The 19,643-nt window shown below is 36.4% G+C and overlaps 1 protein-coding gene across 2 annotated transcripts in view; it reads right to left on the reverse strand.

Annotated features, from left to right (window-relative positions):
* The window catches only part of RICTOR (RPTOR independent companion of MTOR complex 2), a gene marked incomplete at both ends in the record, with an annotated part of 113,416 nt that overhangs the window by 64,425 nt on the left and 29,348 nt on the right, over positions 1 to 19,643 (reverse strand). For both annotated transcript variants that reach the window (XM_080698909.1, XM_080698908.1), the window contains 3 exons: positions 843 to 974; positions 2,011 to 2,075; positions 13,843 to 13,940. In XM_080698909.1, coding sequence (XP_080555035.1) covers positions 843 to 974; positions 2,011 to 2,075; positions 13,843 to 13,940 — 295 coding nt within the window. The remainder of the gene's footprint in view (positions 1 to 842; positions 975 to 2,010; positions 2,076 to 13,842; positions 13,941 to 19,643) is intronic.

Consider the following 19,643-nt stretch of genomic DNA (forward strand, 5'->3'; position numbering starts at 1 on the left):
CTTCATTCAAATAGCCCCAAACTCAGAATAATCCATGAAATCAAAATAAAGTGTGATCTGACCATAAGATGAAATACTACCCAGTAATAAAAAAGAAAAACAAAAAAAGTCAATATGGATGGATCTCATAAATGATAATAAAAAAGAGCAATTACTGTACACTCCTAAAATGGCAGTCACAAAATGGGAAAACTAGACTATAATGAGAAAAGTAACCAACCGTGTTGGTGCACACCTGCAATCCTAGTACTTGGGAGGCTGAGACAGGAGGATTGCAGGTTCAAGGACAGTTTCAGCAAGTCATGAGACTCTCAGGTACATATTGAGACCCTGTTTCAAAATAAAAATTTAAAAGTAGGATAGGAGTGTAGCTTGGAGGGGGAATGCCCCAAAGTTCAACCCCCAGTAAAAATAAATAAATAATTTTAAAAATTACAAAAGTCAGTTTATTACTATTGAGATATAATGGAATTTACTGGTGTGCTGAAAATGTTCTGTCTTCTTACTTCTTGAGTATGTACATAAAAACTATCAAGCTTTATACTAAAAATTGTACAGTTTATAGTAATTCTTTTTTTTTTTGGTGGTACTGGAGGTGGAACCCAGAGGCTTTCTACCTCCGGGCTACACTCCCAGACCTAGTTTGTATACTTTATCTGGAAACAGGGTCTCACTAAGTTGCTGAGAGCCTCACTAAGTAGCTGAGGCTGGCTTTGAACCTGTGTGATCCTCCTGTTCCAGCCTCCCAAGCGCGGGGATTACAAGCGTGCGCCACCAGGCCCGGCCAGTTTATAGTAAATTTTTAAAAACATACAAAATATAAGCAACTCAAGAGAAATTACCTAGCTATTAAATAGTCCACTTTCAATTTTAGCACCTTCTGCAGAATACTGGAGTCTTGGATAAGATACCGAAGTGCCCGTAGTCCTGCTGCTCGCACTTCTTTTGCTTCATTTAATAAAGCTAAGCGCAAACTGTAGGAAACAAATAAGTTTTGTTGCATGAGTTTCAAATACACATAAAATTGTATTACAGGCTAAGAAGTATCCCTTATCCAAAATGTTTCTGATGAAGAGTATTTCAAATTTCACAGTTTTCCAGATTTTGGAATATTTGCAGAGACAATTCCAGTGAACATCCTTAATCTGGAAATCCCAAGTCCAAAGCTTTGTGAGTCACAACACTAAGAAAGTTTTAAATTTAGGAGCATATCAAATTTCAGATTTTTGGACTGGGAATGACCAATCTATATCAAATTCTTACTCAGCTGCATGATTAATTCTATCTAATCGCATTTTAAATATGTAAGAACCATTCACTACAAATCATGGAATTTCACTTAGTGGTTATATTGTTTTAAATCTGTTTCCTTAGTACATTCTTATCAATCAAGCAAACATTACTAACTTTTATTCTATCTTCTGTAGTCTATATAAACAATGAGAAATTAACATCTTTTTCAAGTGATATCAAATATACCACTACAATCTATTCCCCCTTCACCTGCCTGAATCCAACCCTCCTAAACGATCGTTTGTTCAAATCAATAATAAAAATATTTTATAACAACGGCAAGCAGAAATCATTCGTATCAATTTAATTCCTAAGGATCCCAAAAAGACAGCTATGAGAGCTTCTATTAGGGTCCTCGGATGAGTCAAGTTTGCCAAAGTATATGTTCTTTTAAGACCTGGAGTTACAAGGTTCATTTTATTCCTGAGGAGTGAGAAAAATTCAGTGTGGAAATTTCATATTTAACTTAGAAGTTTAAAGGATAGAAGTCCAAGTACTTTTGACCATTAGCTTTGGTTCTTCGTATCTGGTAATTACAATATACGAAATAAGACTTATAAGATAACAAATTACTAAAGATCTAAAGTTTTCAAATGTTCAAGCAACTTTCTACAAAGTCAAATATGAGATATACTATCCTATTTCTAATGTTAATTTACTAAGATTGAAATTAAAGAAATCTGGAAATGATAAGGGGAGGAAAAATATTGCACTTACCAAATTATGATATCTTCATAGTTAAAGCCCAATTTTTCTTCACTGTGGCCAATATCACAAAGAAGCTGTTAAAAAAATAGACATGAGTAGTATACTTATATATTTATGTGTTGTAGTTTTTAGGCTGAAAAAGCATTTTTCCTTAATAAAACTAGTAAAAATGTATGATTTTACTAAAGTATACAGCTTTATTTTATCATCTTTTCCTTTATTTTACCCTCTTTTCCTACTTTTTATTAATAACTTTCTACTACTTCATTTTCCCCTCGATAATTTTACTATTTTAAAAACTAGTTTTAGTGGTCATCATGAAATCTAAGGGAACCACTGTTAATAGTTTAACAGAAATAAATCTTACAGTATTTTAATTTCTTTTACTCTTCTCACATTCTACTTGTTAATTTTTTTCTCCATAACTTCCATTAAATAGTTATATTTTAGTCAGTATTAGTATCAATTATATTTATTCACATATTTATCCTTTCATATTCCTTATTCCTTTCTTTATTTTGGAGCTTCCTTACTGTGACAGGCTACCTTCTAACCAAACCAAAACAAAACAAACCAAAACAAAACAAAACAAAACAAAAACTGTTTGCTATTTCAACTGACATATTTTGCAAATGTTTTCATTTTAGCCCAGGTTGCTAGTTACAATTCTTTTGGTTTTTGTTTGTCTAGAAATGATTTGTTTTTAACTGAAGGATATTTTGCTGGATATACAGAACTTTAGATTATTTGCTGTTTTCTTCCAACAGTTTTAAGCTACTATTTTTGTTGAGAAATGAAATTTCTGACAATGTTATCTTTCAGTAGCCAGGAGCCAACCTTCTCTTTTAGTTTACTTCCAGTTTTTCCTTGCCCCCTCTTGTGGTTTGGACATGAAATATTCCCCAGAAATGTTCAGAGGTGAAATAAGTCAGGGCTCTAACTTTATCACTGGGTAAATCAATTCATAAGCTATTAATTTGAACGTATTTATTGCATGGGAACTACAGGCAGGTAAGATTTGTTTTCAAAACTGACTTTAGGCCGGGTGTGGTGGCATATGCTTGTAATTCAAGCGGCTGAGACAGGAGGATCTGGGCTCCTGGACGGCCTCAGCTACTTAGTGAGACCCTTTGCAACTCAGTGAGACCGTTTCAAAATAAAGAATAAAAAATAGGGCTGGGGGTATAGCTTGGAGGTAGAATGCCCCTGGGTTCCATGTCCAGTGCCTGGGGATTGGGGGAAAAAAATGTGACCTTAAAAGCTACATCAAACTACCTAAGGTTATATAGTGGAGCCAAATGAATGCATTAAAGTGTAGGCAAATCATTTAGTTAATATTGTAGATATGGAAGGATCTCCAACATGCTATTATTATTTTTTCCTCAGTATGAAGTTGTATCATAACCATACAGAAAAATGAGTCAAGGATACCGATGTAATAATACAAATTATAATAATACATGTGTGGTGGCACAGGATTATGTTCCCAATACTTGGGAGGCTGAGACAGAGGATTTCAGGTTCGAAGCTAGCCTCAGCAACTTAGTGAGGCCTCTACAATATACTGAGACCCTGTTTCAAAATAAAGAATAAAAATGGGGCTAGGGGTGTAGCTTGGGGGTAAATGCCCCAAGGCTCAGTCCCCAGTACCCCTCAACACGCACAAATATGTATATATGTATCTATCTACCTATGTATATGGTTCACTATGTTATTGAGAAAAAATTGGAACATTTACCAACTTCATTAGAGACAAAAGGCCCCCCCCAAAAAAAAGAAAAAACAGAAAACCAAAAGGGGGAATAAAAGATGTTCCGAATAGAATAGGGAGAGGATAGAAACAGGGTAACTGCTTTCAGGTACGGCTATATTGCAGATAGTGCAAGTGAAAAATATGATGAACAAAATAACCTCAGACTTTCAAGAGGGTATGAAATTTTTTCTCTTATTTCTGCTGTTTTAATGTGTAATATTACAAATACTTAAAATCTGAAAAAGATGAGAATTTTTAATTTATGCATATGTATAGACTTACTAAGATTTTCTTAATTTTAAGACAGAAGAAAAAGTTCTATACCTCTAAGCCTCAGAAGTTAATCTGATAATCATGCAACAAACCCAATAGTCAAATAGGTCCTACATGTAGTTTGCTACGGACTCCATAATAAATACTACAGACTGGGTAGCTTAATCAACAGAAATTTACTTTCCCATGACTCTGAGGGCCAGAAGTCAGAAGTTCCAGCTATTGTCAGGATATTTTCTTTTGAAGGATTCTCTCTCTGGTTTGCAGATGGCTACTTTTTGTTCTTTACATGGTTATTTCCTCTGTGTTAGTGTTCTAATCTCCTGGTATAATCTTCTTTTAAGAACAAACCAGTCATCTGGACATATTAGGCCCACCCTTATTTCCTCATCTTTCCTTAATTATTTTTTAAGGACCCAATCTCCAAATATAGTTGCATATTCTGAAGTAACAGGAGTTAGGACTTCAAGTATTTTAGAAAGACACAATTCAATCGACAGTACTCCATTCTCACTTGGCAAATTAACATAGATGCTTATAATGGAAAAGGTTGAGAGAGATTGGGGAAAGACTTCTGAATACCCCCCAAAATAGGTAAAGATACAAGAAATTTACTGAAGAAATAAAATGAACAAATAAATATATCATACATTTATCTTTCCTAAAACCTGAACCAAAAGGAACTTAGAACAAAACTTAATACAATAGCAAAAAATTGGGGCGAAGTATATTAAGGATTCAACCCAGGGGCCTTCTACTGTGAGTGTACCCCCAACTCTTTTCCAAATTTTTTGTGATACTGAGGATGGAACCCAGGGGCATTCTACCCCCCAGCTCTATTTTGATCCTTTATTTTGAAACAGGGTCTTGCTGAGTTGCGAAGGGCCTCACTAGGAGTTGAGGCTGAGAACCGTGATACATGTCTCAGCGTCCCAAATGCTGGGATTACAAGTGTGCGCCACTCCACCACAATTCAATTTTTATTTTGAAACAGGGTTTCACTAATTTGCTGAGTGCCTTGCTAATCCATAAACCTGCAAATCCTTCTGTTTCACCCTTCCAAGTATGGAATTACATGTGTGTGCCACCAATGCCCCTTTGTGTGGGTTTTTGGGGATTGAACTCAGGGCACCCTACAACTGAGCCATGCTCCCAGCCCTATTTATTTCTTATTTTGAAAAAGGGTTTCACTAAACTGATGAGACTGGACTTGAACTTACAATCCTCCTGTCTCAGCCTGCCAAGTACTGGGATTACAGGCACATGCCACTGTTATTGGCTAAAAGATTGAACAAGATAAATTGCCGATGAGTCTATAAACCAAAAAGTACGTTGTGAAATAAATTGGAAAACTGCATCAGTATCAGAATATATATTTGGATTACAGAAATAATCTAAAATGCAGAAATAGTTCAAGTACAATATGCTTATACCTTTATTTAGAAATAAATAACTGGAAATTAATGTTCATAAAGAAGTATAAACAGCTATTAATATTGTATAATTTATACTCATAAGGACAAACATGTATAATGCACTGCTGAGTGGAAAAAATGTTTTTTAAAAAATACATTTTGAAGGCTTTAAAAAAAAGTCTACCTATAAGCCAGGTGTGGTGCTACATGCTTGTTATCCCTGCATTTGAGAGGCTGAGATAGGAGGATCGCAGGTTAACAGACAGCCTCGGCTACTTAGTGAGGCCCTTTGCAACTCAGTGAAACCCTATTTCAAAATAAAGAATAAAAAATAGGGCTGGGAGTATAGTTTAGAGGCAGAATGCCCTTGGGTTTGACCTCCAGCACTGCAAAAAAAAAAAAAAAAAAGTCTACCCATCAAAATTTTATCAAAAAATTTAATAATGAAAAGCAAAGTGAAACCATAGATGCTATTAACTTGGACCCTGAATGTTGCCCAAAGGCCGAAAAGGTTTGGTCCCCAGCATGGCCCTACTGGGAGGTAGTGGAACCTTTACAAGGTAGGACCTACTGAAAGGTCCTCAAAGTTGTGTCCTCCAAAGACACCGTGGGATCCTTTATTTCTTCCTCATTCTCTTTGGCTTCCTGGCTCATAATTTGAGTAATCTGTCTATCACATGCTCCTACCATGATATGTAGACTTGCCACTGGTCAAAATGGGGCCAATTAACCTGACCTATAGCTCCAAAACTGTAAGCCAAGATAAACCTTTCCTCTTCATAAGAAATTATCTCAGGGGCAGGGCATGGTGGCACACGCTTTTAATCCCAGCACTTGGGAGGCTGGAACAGGAGGATCACACAGGTTCGAAGCCTGCCTCAGCTACTTAGTGAGGCTCTCGGCAACTTAGCGAGACCCTGTTTCCAAATAAAATATAAAAATAGGTCTGGGAGTATAGACTGGAGGTAGAAAGCTCCTGGGTTCCAATCCCCAGTACCATGGAAGGAAGGAAGGAAGGAAGGAAGGAAGGAAGGAAGGAAGGAAGGAAGGAAGGAAGGAAATAAATTATCTCAGGCATTTTGTTATGGTGAGGTAAAGCTGACTAACAACAACTGGCAGTTTATTTCCTCTCTGTAACTTTCTTGAATGTTCACAATGGGCATGTTTTACTATATAATCTAGGGGAAAACTATATATAAATAGTATATATAATAAAAAGAGAAGTAGCACTGATTGATCATTAATCTTCTCAACCATAGAAAGAAGGTAGTCTTTTTGTAATGAAGACAATGAGGCTTGGAGACATTAATATAACTTCCCAATGCCATAAAGCTAATTAGGTAGTAGAATCAGGTATCATCAGGAATTAAACCAAACCAGTCTGAGCCCAGAATCCACCGTGAAAAATATTACTATAATTTTGTATTAAAATTCTTTGTACAGGGAACGGGGAAAGCATAAGTAAACAAAAATAATTGAACATTACTATTTTATTTCCAAAGTGGAATGAATCAAGAGTCTAGAAAAATGCTCTCTGGTTATACATAAATAAAACAAGTGAAATTAAGCCATTATTTTCTTCAGTATAACTAATTTAAAATCACATAAAAATTACCACTTCGAAGAATTAAAACATGCCAAAAGAACTGTATTTAAGTACTAAAAAAAAAAATCAGTATTTATTTGCGGTTCTCCAGGCATTTCAGATTATTGGTATTCTATTATCACTGTACAGTACCAAATAAGAATATTTTAAAGCCAGATGTGGTGGTACATGCTTGTAATCCCAGTACTTCGGAGACTGAGACAGGAAGATTGCAGGTTCGTCACCAGCCTCAGCTATTTAGTAATGCCCTCACAATTAGTGAGACCCTGTTTTAAAATAAAGAATAAAAAAATAGGGCAGGGAGTGTAGTTTGGAAACAGAATGCCCCGGGATTCAAACTCCAGTACCACCAAAAAAAAAAAAAAAAAAAAAAGAATCTTTTAAAAACCAAGATCTCAGCCAGGCATGGTGGCGCATGCTTGTAATCCAGCATCCAGGAGGCGGAGACAGGAGGATCCTGATTTGCAGGCAGCCTCAGCTACTTAGTGAGGCCCTCTGCATCTCAGTGAGATCTTGTTTCAAAATAAAGAATAAAAAATAGGGCTGGGTGTGTAGCTTAGAGGTAGAATGCCCCTGGGTTCCATCCCCAGTACTGCAATAAATAATAAATTAATTAATTAAAAATAAGATCTCTATCATAGTGTAATAATTACTTAGACCTTATATATATTCCTTTCATTTCAGTACTAGGGATTGAACACAGAGGTGCTCTACTACTGAACTACATCCTCAACCCTGTTTATTTTGTCTGGAGATAGTGTCTTGCTAAGTTGCTGGGGCTAGCCTCAAAAGTGCCTATCCTCCTACTTCAGACTCCCAAATAGCTCATCTGTATCACCTCATCTGTACATATCCGAACACATATCCTTTTGTGTATGTGTGTGTGGTACTAGGGATTGAGCCCAAGGGCTTTCTACCTCTGAGCTACATCCCCACCCCTACTTATTCTTTATTTTGAAACAGGGCCTTGCTAAATTCTGAGATTAGCTGCAAACATGTGATCCTGTCTCAGTTTCTCAATGTAACACATAATCTTAATTTAAAAAGTTACTTAATATTTGGTTATATCAAAATAAAATCTTGTACTTTTGCAATGAAAAAAACAAAAACATCCCATTTAGCCAAGCATGGTGGTGCATGCTTGTAATCCAGCATTTAGCAGGCTGAGACAGGAGGATCACAGTTCACAAATAGCCTCAGTTACTGAGTGAGATCCTTTGCAACTCAGTGAGACCCTGTTTCAAAATAAAGAATTAAAAATAGAGATGGGGGTGTAGCTTGGAGATAGAATGCCCCTGGGTTCTACCCCAGTATCGCAAAAAAAAAAAAAAAAAAAAAAAACCACATTTCTAAAACTATAATTTAGCTGGGCATGGTGGCGCACACTTGTAATCCCCCGTGCTTGAGAGGCAGAAAGAGGAGGATCGTGCAGGTTCGAAGCCAGCCGCGCGCTGGCTTAGGAGACCCTGTTTCCAAATAAAAATGTAAAAATAGGTCTGGGAGTGTAGCCCGGAGGTAGAAGGGCTTCCAGAAACCCCAGTACCACCAAAATAAATAAACAAACAAATAAATAAATAAGCAACCAAACAAACTATAATTTATGTTTATCAAATCAATTTCCAAAAAAATCAATATATCTGTTCTTCTGCTGCAGTTAATATCAGGTATTAATAAAATGCTTTGAAATTCTAGAAATAAAGAATCCAAAGTCTTATCGTATCCAAGGCTGGTTTCTTCTCTATGCAGGTATTTGGTTCTCATTTCTTTAAAAGGGTTACTTTTTTTGTCTTTTTGGAACCTAAGTGCCACACTTGCAAAGCAGGCACTTTGCAACACTCAGCTACATCCCAGCTCTCATTTCTTACATTATCTTTTTTATACTTGCTCTCTTGTAGAACACTATACCTTCAGAAAAATGTGATTTTCAAACTATCCGCCTTCTCAGACTACAAAAACATGACTGCTCACCAGTTAATATTTACTAGAGTTAGCAGTTGTGATGAAAGGGTTAAAATATTGTTCAAAGTTATTGTGATCCCTAATGAACATACACAATTTGGAAAATTTCAGAAGGATATCATTTTTAATCTAATGTTAATGTACTTCAATTGTGAGAAAAGTTTTAGAGAAAAATATTCAACTAGATAAGAACTGAAAAATCATTAAGTAACAACCAAAAAGATAACTTACGGCAGAAACATAGTACATTTGTCAGAATCTAACTCTTTTCCAAGGATTGTAAAAGATAGCAGGGCCACGCTTTCAAAGGCAATTAAATGCCTTCAAGTTATTCCCAAGATTATACAAAAAAAGGTCTTAAAAACTCTTTAAATTAGAACTATCCCAAGCAGAAACTAAATTTTGTAAGGGTAAACAAATTTATATACATCAGAAAGAAAAAGTTAAGAAAAACTGTGCAAAGCTCATTTTAAAATGGGGTAAAAAGCCAAAGACTCCAGTGAGTCAAGTACTGCCAGGGAGCCAGTATTCCATGGTAGGATTCTGTCCTGCCTACATGTGCAAGGCTCTAGGTTTGATCTCCAGCACTACAAACAATAATAAGAAAAAAAATGAAATGAGTCTTATTAACATGTCACTAGTTCATTTAGCCTATAAAAAGCCATGCTCATCATCAGTGAATCAACATCGGTGAATATTTGTTATAATTAATCTACATGATGATCTTACACACATAATAAAAGATTACAAACAAGCTATCAATATTATAGTCTGAAAAAGTTAAAACACAATTATAAATCATTTTTAGATAATAAACATTTGTTCTGTGATGCCTATTAAAATGACCAACTTTATTTTATTTTTTTCTAATCTTTAGTTTATTTCTGGTTAAACATATAGCAATCCAGTGCAGTGTAGTAAAGAAGTCTGCTCGAAAGGCGGCAGAGACAGCGAACGGGAGCAAAGCAGGGCAGGGCAGGAGGCGCACCCAGCGCCGCGCCGAGCAGGGCCAAGCCAGTGCCAGTGCCGCGCCAGGGCCAGTGCCGCGCCAGCGCCCTTGACCATTCTTTTGGATGCTGGAATGACCCTGATAAAGGCAGAAACATAAACCTGTTTTTGTTTGACCGAAACAAGTTACATCGCACATCTGGGGGGAGCGTTGTATTTGCAACAACTGGTAGGAGATTTCAAGCCACTGGGTCTCAATGACAGTCCTGCCCTGGGACCAGACCTGCTCCGCGCTAGCACTGAGGCATCTGAAGGAGTACAGGGAGATCAAGGCAGGCACAGTACAAAGACACGAGAACCGTGGAGGTCAGTCACGGCAAGAGGACGACCTCGGGGTGTCGCTGCCAGGGACACGGAAGCCTGAATATACATCCTGCTGACTAAGTGCAGAACGCCACATGCGCAGAGCCGGGCGTGACCTGGCGTCGGACTGTCCACAGCACGGGTGCCCCAGCCCGCATCACTCAGCCCGTCTGGTGGCCTCTGGACATCGCGGCACGGCCTCCCTTGTCTAGGAGGAGGGTGGAAAATGACCAACTTTTAAAAAGCATAATAAGAACCGGGCGTGGTGGCACACACTTGTAATCCCAATACTTGGGAGGCTGAGACAGGAGGATCAAGGTTTGTGGCTAGCTAGCCTCAGCTACTAGTGAGGCCTTCTGCAACTCAGTGAGACCTTCTGCAACTTGGTGAGACCTTGTTTCAAAATAAAGAATGAAAAATAGGGTTTGGGGTATAGCTCAGAGGTAGAATGCCCCTGGGTTCCATCCCCAGTACCACAAAAAAAAAAAAAAAAAAGCATAATAAGTTAGAACTGGGTAGTAGCTAATGGTATTCCCATTTTATTCACAATGCTTTGAAAGTGAAATAAAGTTTCCCTACACAAACAACAGAGATTAACCCAAAGATGTCACACTCATATTAGAATTCCAAGGCATGTTTTTTAGAAGGCAATTTAGACACACACACAAAAGCAGCTATAAAAAGTAGACTGACAAGTACAGAGAAGAGGAAAGCATTCTAAACAGTATATTGGAATGTAGAAAAACGCAAAGTACAAATCAATATACATATACATACACATACACATTTATATACATATATAGCATGCTCTCATCTTTAAAAAATCCCTTGGTGTATACATAATAGTAAAACAGTAAATAAATTGAGCACTACATCAAACACTTCATTTTGTTTAGTTCATTCAGTTTTGACAGTTCAATGAAATATACACACATATCCCTATTTATATTATTTATTAGAAAAAGGTTAATACTTTCTAGTAGTTACCTCTAGAAAACAGTATTTGGGGAGTGGGGAGGAGAGTGGGAAGGGGTGTGAGGAAGGATTTTACTATTGACTATAAATCTTTTGTACCACTTTTTTACATTTAGCTTATACTTCCTACTTAAAATTTAAAATCTGAGCAAATTAAAGACTCCTTCAGAGCTTTTCCTATAAATACATAAAAAGAGAACTGTTTATAACATAAAGAAATGAAATAATTCAGTCGTTATGGATTATGAGCGTGCTGTCAGTTTTAAAAATAGAATACTAAGATTGTATTCATCAGCAGTCTGCTGTACACACCCCCTTATCTAGTGCGATGATGTCAGAAGGCAAGCATGGTGTGTGACATTCACATGGTTAAAGATTCACATCACTGGCCCCCTCTCTTCATACCTTAAAAGGAGGTTTAGGAGATGAAGTTCCCTCTACATGACATTTTAACACCATTGGTTTACTGAGGTAACAATTCAAACAGCTAGGCTTATACTTAATAACAAAACAAAGGCTAGTGAAAACAGAAGCTCATATTTAAAATGCAAAATCTTCTCTATCTAATATAATACAATTATATTAGGCTCTGGAATAGAAAAGAATTGGAGAATAGAAAAGTATGACATATTTTCTGTGTTTGAGAACCAAGTTTAAAGAAATGGCAACCTACAACAAATACTAAGAGCTATATTATATTAAAATTAAATTCAGTGTTTATTTTGTGCTAGGTATGTGAATCAATTTTATAACAAAAATCTATAGACATTTATTTACAGTAGTGGTTGTTTAGTGACTAATAATTTATCAATCTGCAACTGAAACTATTAAGCAGATTTATCTTTTTAGTCAGCTTAAAAAAAAAAAAAAAAACCCAAGAAAGTTGCAAAAAGTACAAAACAAAGGAGGTTGAAATGCACTATCTATTGTGGGGTAGCTCTTATGTGCCAGGCACTAAAGAGGACTTGATTCTAAAGGCTATAATATTACCTCCAAGTAAATAAATCTTCCCAAGGTTTGCCTTACTAGTCACTCAGAGTTGAGCTGTAAGTCTCAAATTATTTGATTTAATGCTCATACTTTCCCATTACACCATCAAGTGGACAAATTTAATCAAGTCTAAGTTCATGGATTTTATTAATGTGATAGCCCCCTCTGACCTCAAATCAAGGTTTAGTCTCTCTTAGGGCAGATAAGTTCTAATAAGTTTGGCCATCTGGTTTTTAAACCCACTGGTGATTTAAGATATCAAATAAGGCTGTTCATCAAGAACAAAGGAAAATACAAAAATGTTTTTTAAAAGATATAGTAAGAGCCAGATGTGGTGGTACATGCTTGTAATCCCAGCATTTTTGAGAAGCTGACACAGGAGGATATCAAGTTTGTGGCCAGCCTCAGCAATTTGTGAGGCTCTCTTCAACTTAGTGAGACTATGTTTCAAAATAGGGCTGGGAGCATAGCTTGAAGGTAGAATGTCCCTGAGTTCCATCCCCAGTACCAAACACACACAAAAAATATATAGTAAAAAAATAAATCATATAACATGCACAAAACTCTAGGTCCTTCACTGTAAAAATAACTACACACTTTACAGTGGTACAGGGGTTGGAGATGTAGCATGGTAGAGTGCTTGCCTAGCATGTGCAAGGTCCCGGGTTCAATCTCCAGAGCCATAAGCAGAGTAGTACAAAAAAGAACGGAAAGAGAGAGGAAACTGAGAAAGGAAGAAAGAATCAGAGAACAGAGCAAGGGGAAGGGTTAATAAAGGGGAAAGAGGAAGGGCCATGATGACATAAGCCTATAATCCCAGGCAAAGACAGGAGAATTGCAGGTTTGAAGCCAATCTCAGGAATTTAGGGAGACCTTGTTTCAAAGTAAAAATAAAAATGCCTGGGGGTCTAGATAAGAGGTAGAACACCCCTGAATTCAATTTTCGGTATCAAAAGAGAAAAGAGGAAAGAGGAAGTGCAGGGGAAGGGAGGAGAAAGCAGGAGAGAGGACACAAAAAAGAGGCCAGGTGTAATCCTAGCTATTCAGGAGGATAGGCCTGCCTAAACAATTTAGCAAGATCATGTATCAAAAGAAAAATTAAACGAGAATGTAGCTAGGTAGTAAAATACCCTTTGAACCTCAATCCTCAGTACCAAGAGGGAAAAAAAGAATACACTGTGGACTTAGTAGTTTACTTTATTCTTTTCTGAACCGACCCTACTTTCTACAACAAGCATATATTTTTATTATCCAATTATAACTTCAAATTTAAAAGTACATGACCCCAGGCATGGTGAGGTGCACCTATAGTCCCAGCTACTCAGAAGCCTGAGGTACTTAAGTCCAGGAGCTCGAGACCAGCCTGGGCAACACAGCAAGACCCGGTTTCAAAAAAGCAAAATCAAAACCAAAAACCAAAAAAGCACACGGAGAAGAAAAAGAGAAAGCACTAATACTGAGTGAGTACGTAAGAACTTTTCAACAATGATTGAGAACTTCTAGTAAGTATGGTAAGGAACATAGAATATTAGATAGTAATAAAGATTCAAGTTACCTACCTTAGTAAAATTATTCAGATGGCCTAACTTTCTCATATTTGAGACTCCTTGTAATTTGGCCACATTTTGAAGAATCTCTCTTAAGTTATCAGAAGGTTCTAGAAGAAAAGATAAGACAATTTAACTTAATTTTAAGAATATTTCCCTAAGAAATAGAATATTTCCCTAAGAAATATACAAAACATAGAGTATTAAAACTTTACAATGTTGCCTATAATTTCATTCATTTGGTTGATATCAAAGACCATATGAATGACATCAATTACCTTTACATTTCTACTCATATATCACCTGAAATTATATAGCTACAAAATCATAAATCTCAACAGAGTACTTCTTGCTACTATGTAAAAGTGCTAATATGTAGTAACAGAGACCAAATATACTGTTCTGTTTGAATCTACCAAAAAAACTAGATAAAATATTAAAATATAGCCTTCAAGACACTGGCATCATGTTAAAGAATATTGCTGAAAAATAAGAAATACATGTATGCCCTATGATTGCATTGGCTAACTCGTTAAGAGTTTCTAGGCCCTGAGGCTAAGATGAAAACCCTAGTCAAACTCTCTGAGTTGAAGAGACAGAGGGAAGAAACTAGGACCAAGAATTACTAGAGAAGAGTACTGAAGACCTGGCAAGAGGTCCCTCAGATATTCAGTAGAGTAACGATCATTGCATGTGTGTGAGGAAATTACTCAAGGCCAAGAAAAGAATAATTCAAAAGAATTAGAGGAAAGAATATTGTACAATCACACAGGCCAAGAAATAGTAACTCTGAGCCTGGCAGGTGGTACATGTATGTAATCTCAGTACTTGGGAGGCTGAGACAGGAGAATTCCAAGTTCAAGGTCAGTGTACAGTAACCCTGTAGAGAACGTGTTTCAAAATAAAGAGTGGTAATTGTGCAGCCTAGTAACAGAACACCCTTTGGTTCAACCCTCATTGTCAACAAAAAGAAAAAGGAAAAAAGAAAAGACCTAGTAACTATTCCTTAAAACCAAATTTCAAAACTTCACGGGGCATTAAATAACCACCCCCAAAAGTCTTGACTCAGTAGTGGGGAAGAACTGGATATAGACTAAATATTTTTTTATCCCACCTAACAAATCTTAAAAGACTTCAAAGAATCAAATTGTTTCCAAAAAAACTAAACTGTTTCAGTACAAAGCTCAAGAAGATCTTTAAGAACAGAAAAAAAAAATATGAAGCATCTAACAAAGCAAAATTTACAATGTTCAGTATCCAACTGAAAATTACTAGGTATGTTAATAATCAGGAAGTAGAATGAAAGCCTATTACTGAGTGAGATCCGATCCCACTAAAAAGAATCATAAAGAGCCATAAATAGGTCACTGTTAGTATTTTGCAATCCCTTTTATTATTAAAGAAATTGAATTTGGAGATTGTGGGAGAAAAATTATAAGTAAGCCAATTAAGTTAAATGATTTAACTATATTTGACAGAAGTTTATGAAAATTTTATAACAACCTTTAAGATAATTTAAGACCTATGGCAGTTTGCACAGGTGAGCCTAAAGATGATTAAAGACAGTGTGCAACTCATCTAGTAAAAATAAATAACCTATACATCTTTATATCAATTTACCATAAGATTGTCAGGCACCAAAGTTTTACTACAGTGACAATATGATTACTACTGCCTAATGCTTTCACAGAACTAAGTTATGTTTCTCACTGAGGTTTGCACACTTCTAATTACTACCTATTTTCTAGACACAAACTTAACTGCGGAATTTGTTTATAAAAATTATAATTTTGTTACAAAAATAAAATTTTATATATGAGTTCATTCATATTCACTGATTATTAGTTGAATGCCTTTTGTGATCAGGTACTATTTTAGGTGCTGGGAATAAAGCAATTAGTAAGACAGATCCCTTTTTAATGTACTTCACATAAAAAGGAAAAAACTGACAACAAAGAACCTATGTACACAATTTAAAACTGACAGGTGTTAATAATCCAACATCGGGTAAATGTTTGCCTACTGAAGATATTATCTTCTTAACAGAAATCCCAAAGACCCACCCTTTCTTTTTCCTTCCTCTCCTCACTCCCCCTTTTCCTACATATAATTAATTACCAAGAACCCCAACTTACGAAAGGATTTCAAGGTTTATTCATAATGTAGTTGCTATAAGATATAACATGTTTCTTCTACACATTATGTTACTTCCCAGACCAATTTAAAATGGCATTAGGGACACTTAAAGACATTGAAATACTATCTAAACTCAGGTTCTACAGCATTGCTAAGGGGAACTTTAATTTGGCAATGAAATGAGAAATGCCAAGTTTATTCTTTATTTGCTAGATCAAGAAACAACAAGTGTTTTCAGTAAAGGGCAAGATAAAAAGCATTTTAGTCTCCGTGGATCCTAACATCTACCAAGAAAGCCAGTGTAGAAAACACAAATGAATGAATATAGCTATTAGTTTGGGCTGCTATAAAAAAAAGTACTATATAGAATGGCTGTCTTATAAATAACCAAAACTTATTTCTTATAGTTCTGGAAGCTGCAGATCTAAAATTATGGAATCAGCCTGGTCAAGTTCTGGTAAGAGACCTCTTCCAGATTGCAGACTGTCAATTTTTCAACTGCTCACTTTGACCTCACAAGGTAAAGAACTCTGTAGAGTCCCTTTTTAGAGACACTACTTCCATCCACAAGGGTACTACTCTCATGACCTGATTACCTCCCAAAGGCTCAACCTCCTAATATCAACACATGCGGTTAGGTTTCCAACATATGAATTTTGTGGAGCACAAACATATTGTCCATTGCATTGTGTCTACAAGACTTAGCTCAATGGCTGTAGTTTAATATCAGTAAGTGGCGAGCAATTTAAGATTAGCAAATATTTTATGAAAAATAGGGAGAATAGATAGGAGAGTAGCACAAAGAAATTAAAGAGATTTACCAGTCTTTATTTCTCCCTACTTGCATTTATGCTTTAAAATTAGCTTCTATAAAAAATATCTACTGCAAACTGTGCTGTGTGCAAAGCATGTAAAATGACCTACTAGTATGACATTCTTTGAAGGTTTTGAGTTACATGACTATATGAAAGAAAAATGGGAGATTTTTGTGGTTTTTGTGGATTGCTTGCTTAAGATGGTCAACTACTAAATGCAAGCAAGCAAAGTACAAAAGAACTAAGAGAATTATTGTGGTTCTTTCCCTCCTAAGGTGTAGCTTATAAATCCTGCAGGTGTTCCTGATGAATCTCCCTGAAGTTAACTGCAGTCAACTCTGAATCTCCATGGACAATTTATCAGATGGAGCTGAATATAACTGATTTGAACCCTCTTTGATGTCATTCCAGCTTTTCCATCCAGATGCTGCCCTCTCTGATTATGACACTGTACATTTGTTTTAATAAAGCAGTTAAAAATACAATGTCAAGAGTTGGGTGTGGTGGCACATGCTTGTAATCCCAGCATTTTGGGAGGCTGAGACAGGAGGATAGCAGTTCAAAGACACAGCTACTATTTAGTGATGCCCTTTGCAACTCAGTGAGACCCTGTTTCAAAACAAAGAATAAAAAATAGGGCTGGGGTGTCGCTAGGAGGTAGAATGCCCGTGGGTTCCAAACCCAGTACAACCAAAAAAAAAAAAAAAATTATTATTATTCTCACATACTAATTACTAAATATGATTTAGGAAAACACAATACAGGTTTTGAAGAGAAATAAAAATGTCAAGAATTTATTTTTATAGCCAGGCGTGGTGGCGCACACTTGTAACCCCAGTAGTTAGGAGGTTGAAACAGGAGAACTGTACAGGTTCAAAGCCAGCCTCAGCTCCTTAGTGAGGCTCTCACCGACTAAGTGAGACCCTGTTTCCAAATAAAATAGAAAATAGGTCTGGGAGCGTAACCCAAAGGTAGAAAGCCACTGGGTTCCATTCCCAGCCTGCACCTCAAAAAAGAAAAAAAAAGAGTTTTTTTTTTTCCTTGCAGTAAACACTTTGTTTTTTTCTTTGTGGGTCTGGGGATAGAACCCAGGGGCATACAACTTCCGAGCTGCAACCCCTGCTCTATTTTTTATTCTTTATTTTGAAACAGGGTCTCACTAAGTTACGGAGGGCCTAAGTAGCTGAGGCTGTCCACGAACTGTGATCCTCCAGTCTCAGCCTACCAAATGCTGGGATTACAAGCATGCGCCACCACACCAGCTACCACTTTATCTTTTAAACATACTTTTATTGGTACATTGTAATATACATGAGGTTCAGAGTGACAGAAGCACATGCCCACAGCACTCGGCTACTTCCCTCTGGATCCCACCTTGCTCCCTCCCCTTCCCATACACATTAAGATTGTTACTGATGACTTAATATAGAAACATAGCATTATTTGAACTGTTTCCTTCATCAAATCTCCTTTTTCTCCTCGAATCCCCTTCCATTATTCTACTGTTAACTCTCCTTTAACTAAAGTTTCTTTTGTTTCTCAATTTCTCTCTAGCTTGCACCTAAGAGAAAACATATGACCCTTCACTTCTGGTGACTGGCTAATCTCATTTAGCATAATATTCTTTAGTTCCATTCATTTTCCTGCAAACTATATAATTTTATTCTTCTTTATGCATAAGTAAAATCCCATTGTAATCCATTCGTCTGTTGACCTAGATGGTCCCTTATTTTCTTGTCATTATGTTGTCATCTGCTTTTAGAAGTAAGTACAGTTCAAACCATAATCAATGCTGAATAGTGATAGAGTTAATCCTCTGTGTAGATAACATATGGCAATTCACAAATTCTTGGGGAAAAAAGAAAATAAACAAAAATAGTTTCAAAGAAGTTAACTCTAGGTGGTAAAAAATTGATTTACTTCCACTCACTAGATGGACTTTATTTTCCAACTTCTCTAAGAAAAATTTTCCAAATTAATGACTTTGAAAAATAATTCATACCACAACTAGATTGTAACGATTGCATATCCATACTGCCATCATAAGTAAAAAGGAGCTGGGCATGGTGGTACACATCTATAATCTCAGTACTTAAGAGGCTGAGACAGGAATATCACAGGTTCAAGGACAGCCTCAACAAGTAGACTCTCCTCAATCTAGCAAGACTCTGTTTCCAAATAAGAAATAAGATCAGGCTGGGGGTATAGCTACAAGGTAGAATGTCTCTGAGTTCAATCCCCAGTACCGCAAGGGGGGAGGGAGAAGAAGCTTAAAATAATTAAACATAACAAATATATGTATATACATATATATACATACATTATACATGTATAAATGATATGTGTTACACATGAATTATATTCTGCATGCCATATATAAAGTTTTTCCAGAGTATCAGGTATTAATACCACCATAAATTACACATATTTTGAAATTTTACTTTCTAGAATACTTATGAATACAAAAGTAACTTTTGATAGAAAAAAACCTGGAAAAGAAAAGCTGAATAAAGTATTAAAATTGCTGTGATAGTTAACTTTAGGTGTCAACATGACTGGATTAAGGAATAACCTAGAGACTGGAAAATAATTATTTTGGGGTACAGATGTGAGAATGTTTCCACAGGGGATTGGCATGAGTCTGAGCAGAGTAAGTGGGGAGATCTGCCCTTCAGTGTGATTAGCACCATGCAATATCTGGGCACAGGGGTAGTACAAAAAACAGAGAGAACGGGTGAACTGATAGATCTCTCCCCCCATGTTTGGACACACTCTTCTTCTCTAGGAATTAGAACATCAGACTCTTCACGCTTGAACTCCAGAAACTTATACGGGTGCCAACACCCATCTCATCCCTACCTC

This window comes from Muscardinus avellanarius (genome assembly GCF_963383645.1).
Source record: "Muscardinus avellanarius genome assembly, chromosome: 1".
Lineage (NCBI taxonomy): Eukaryota > Metazoa > Chordata > Mammalia > Rodentia > Gliridae > Muscardinus > Muscardinus avellanarius.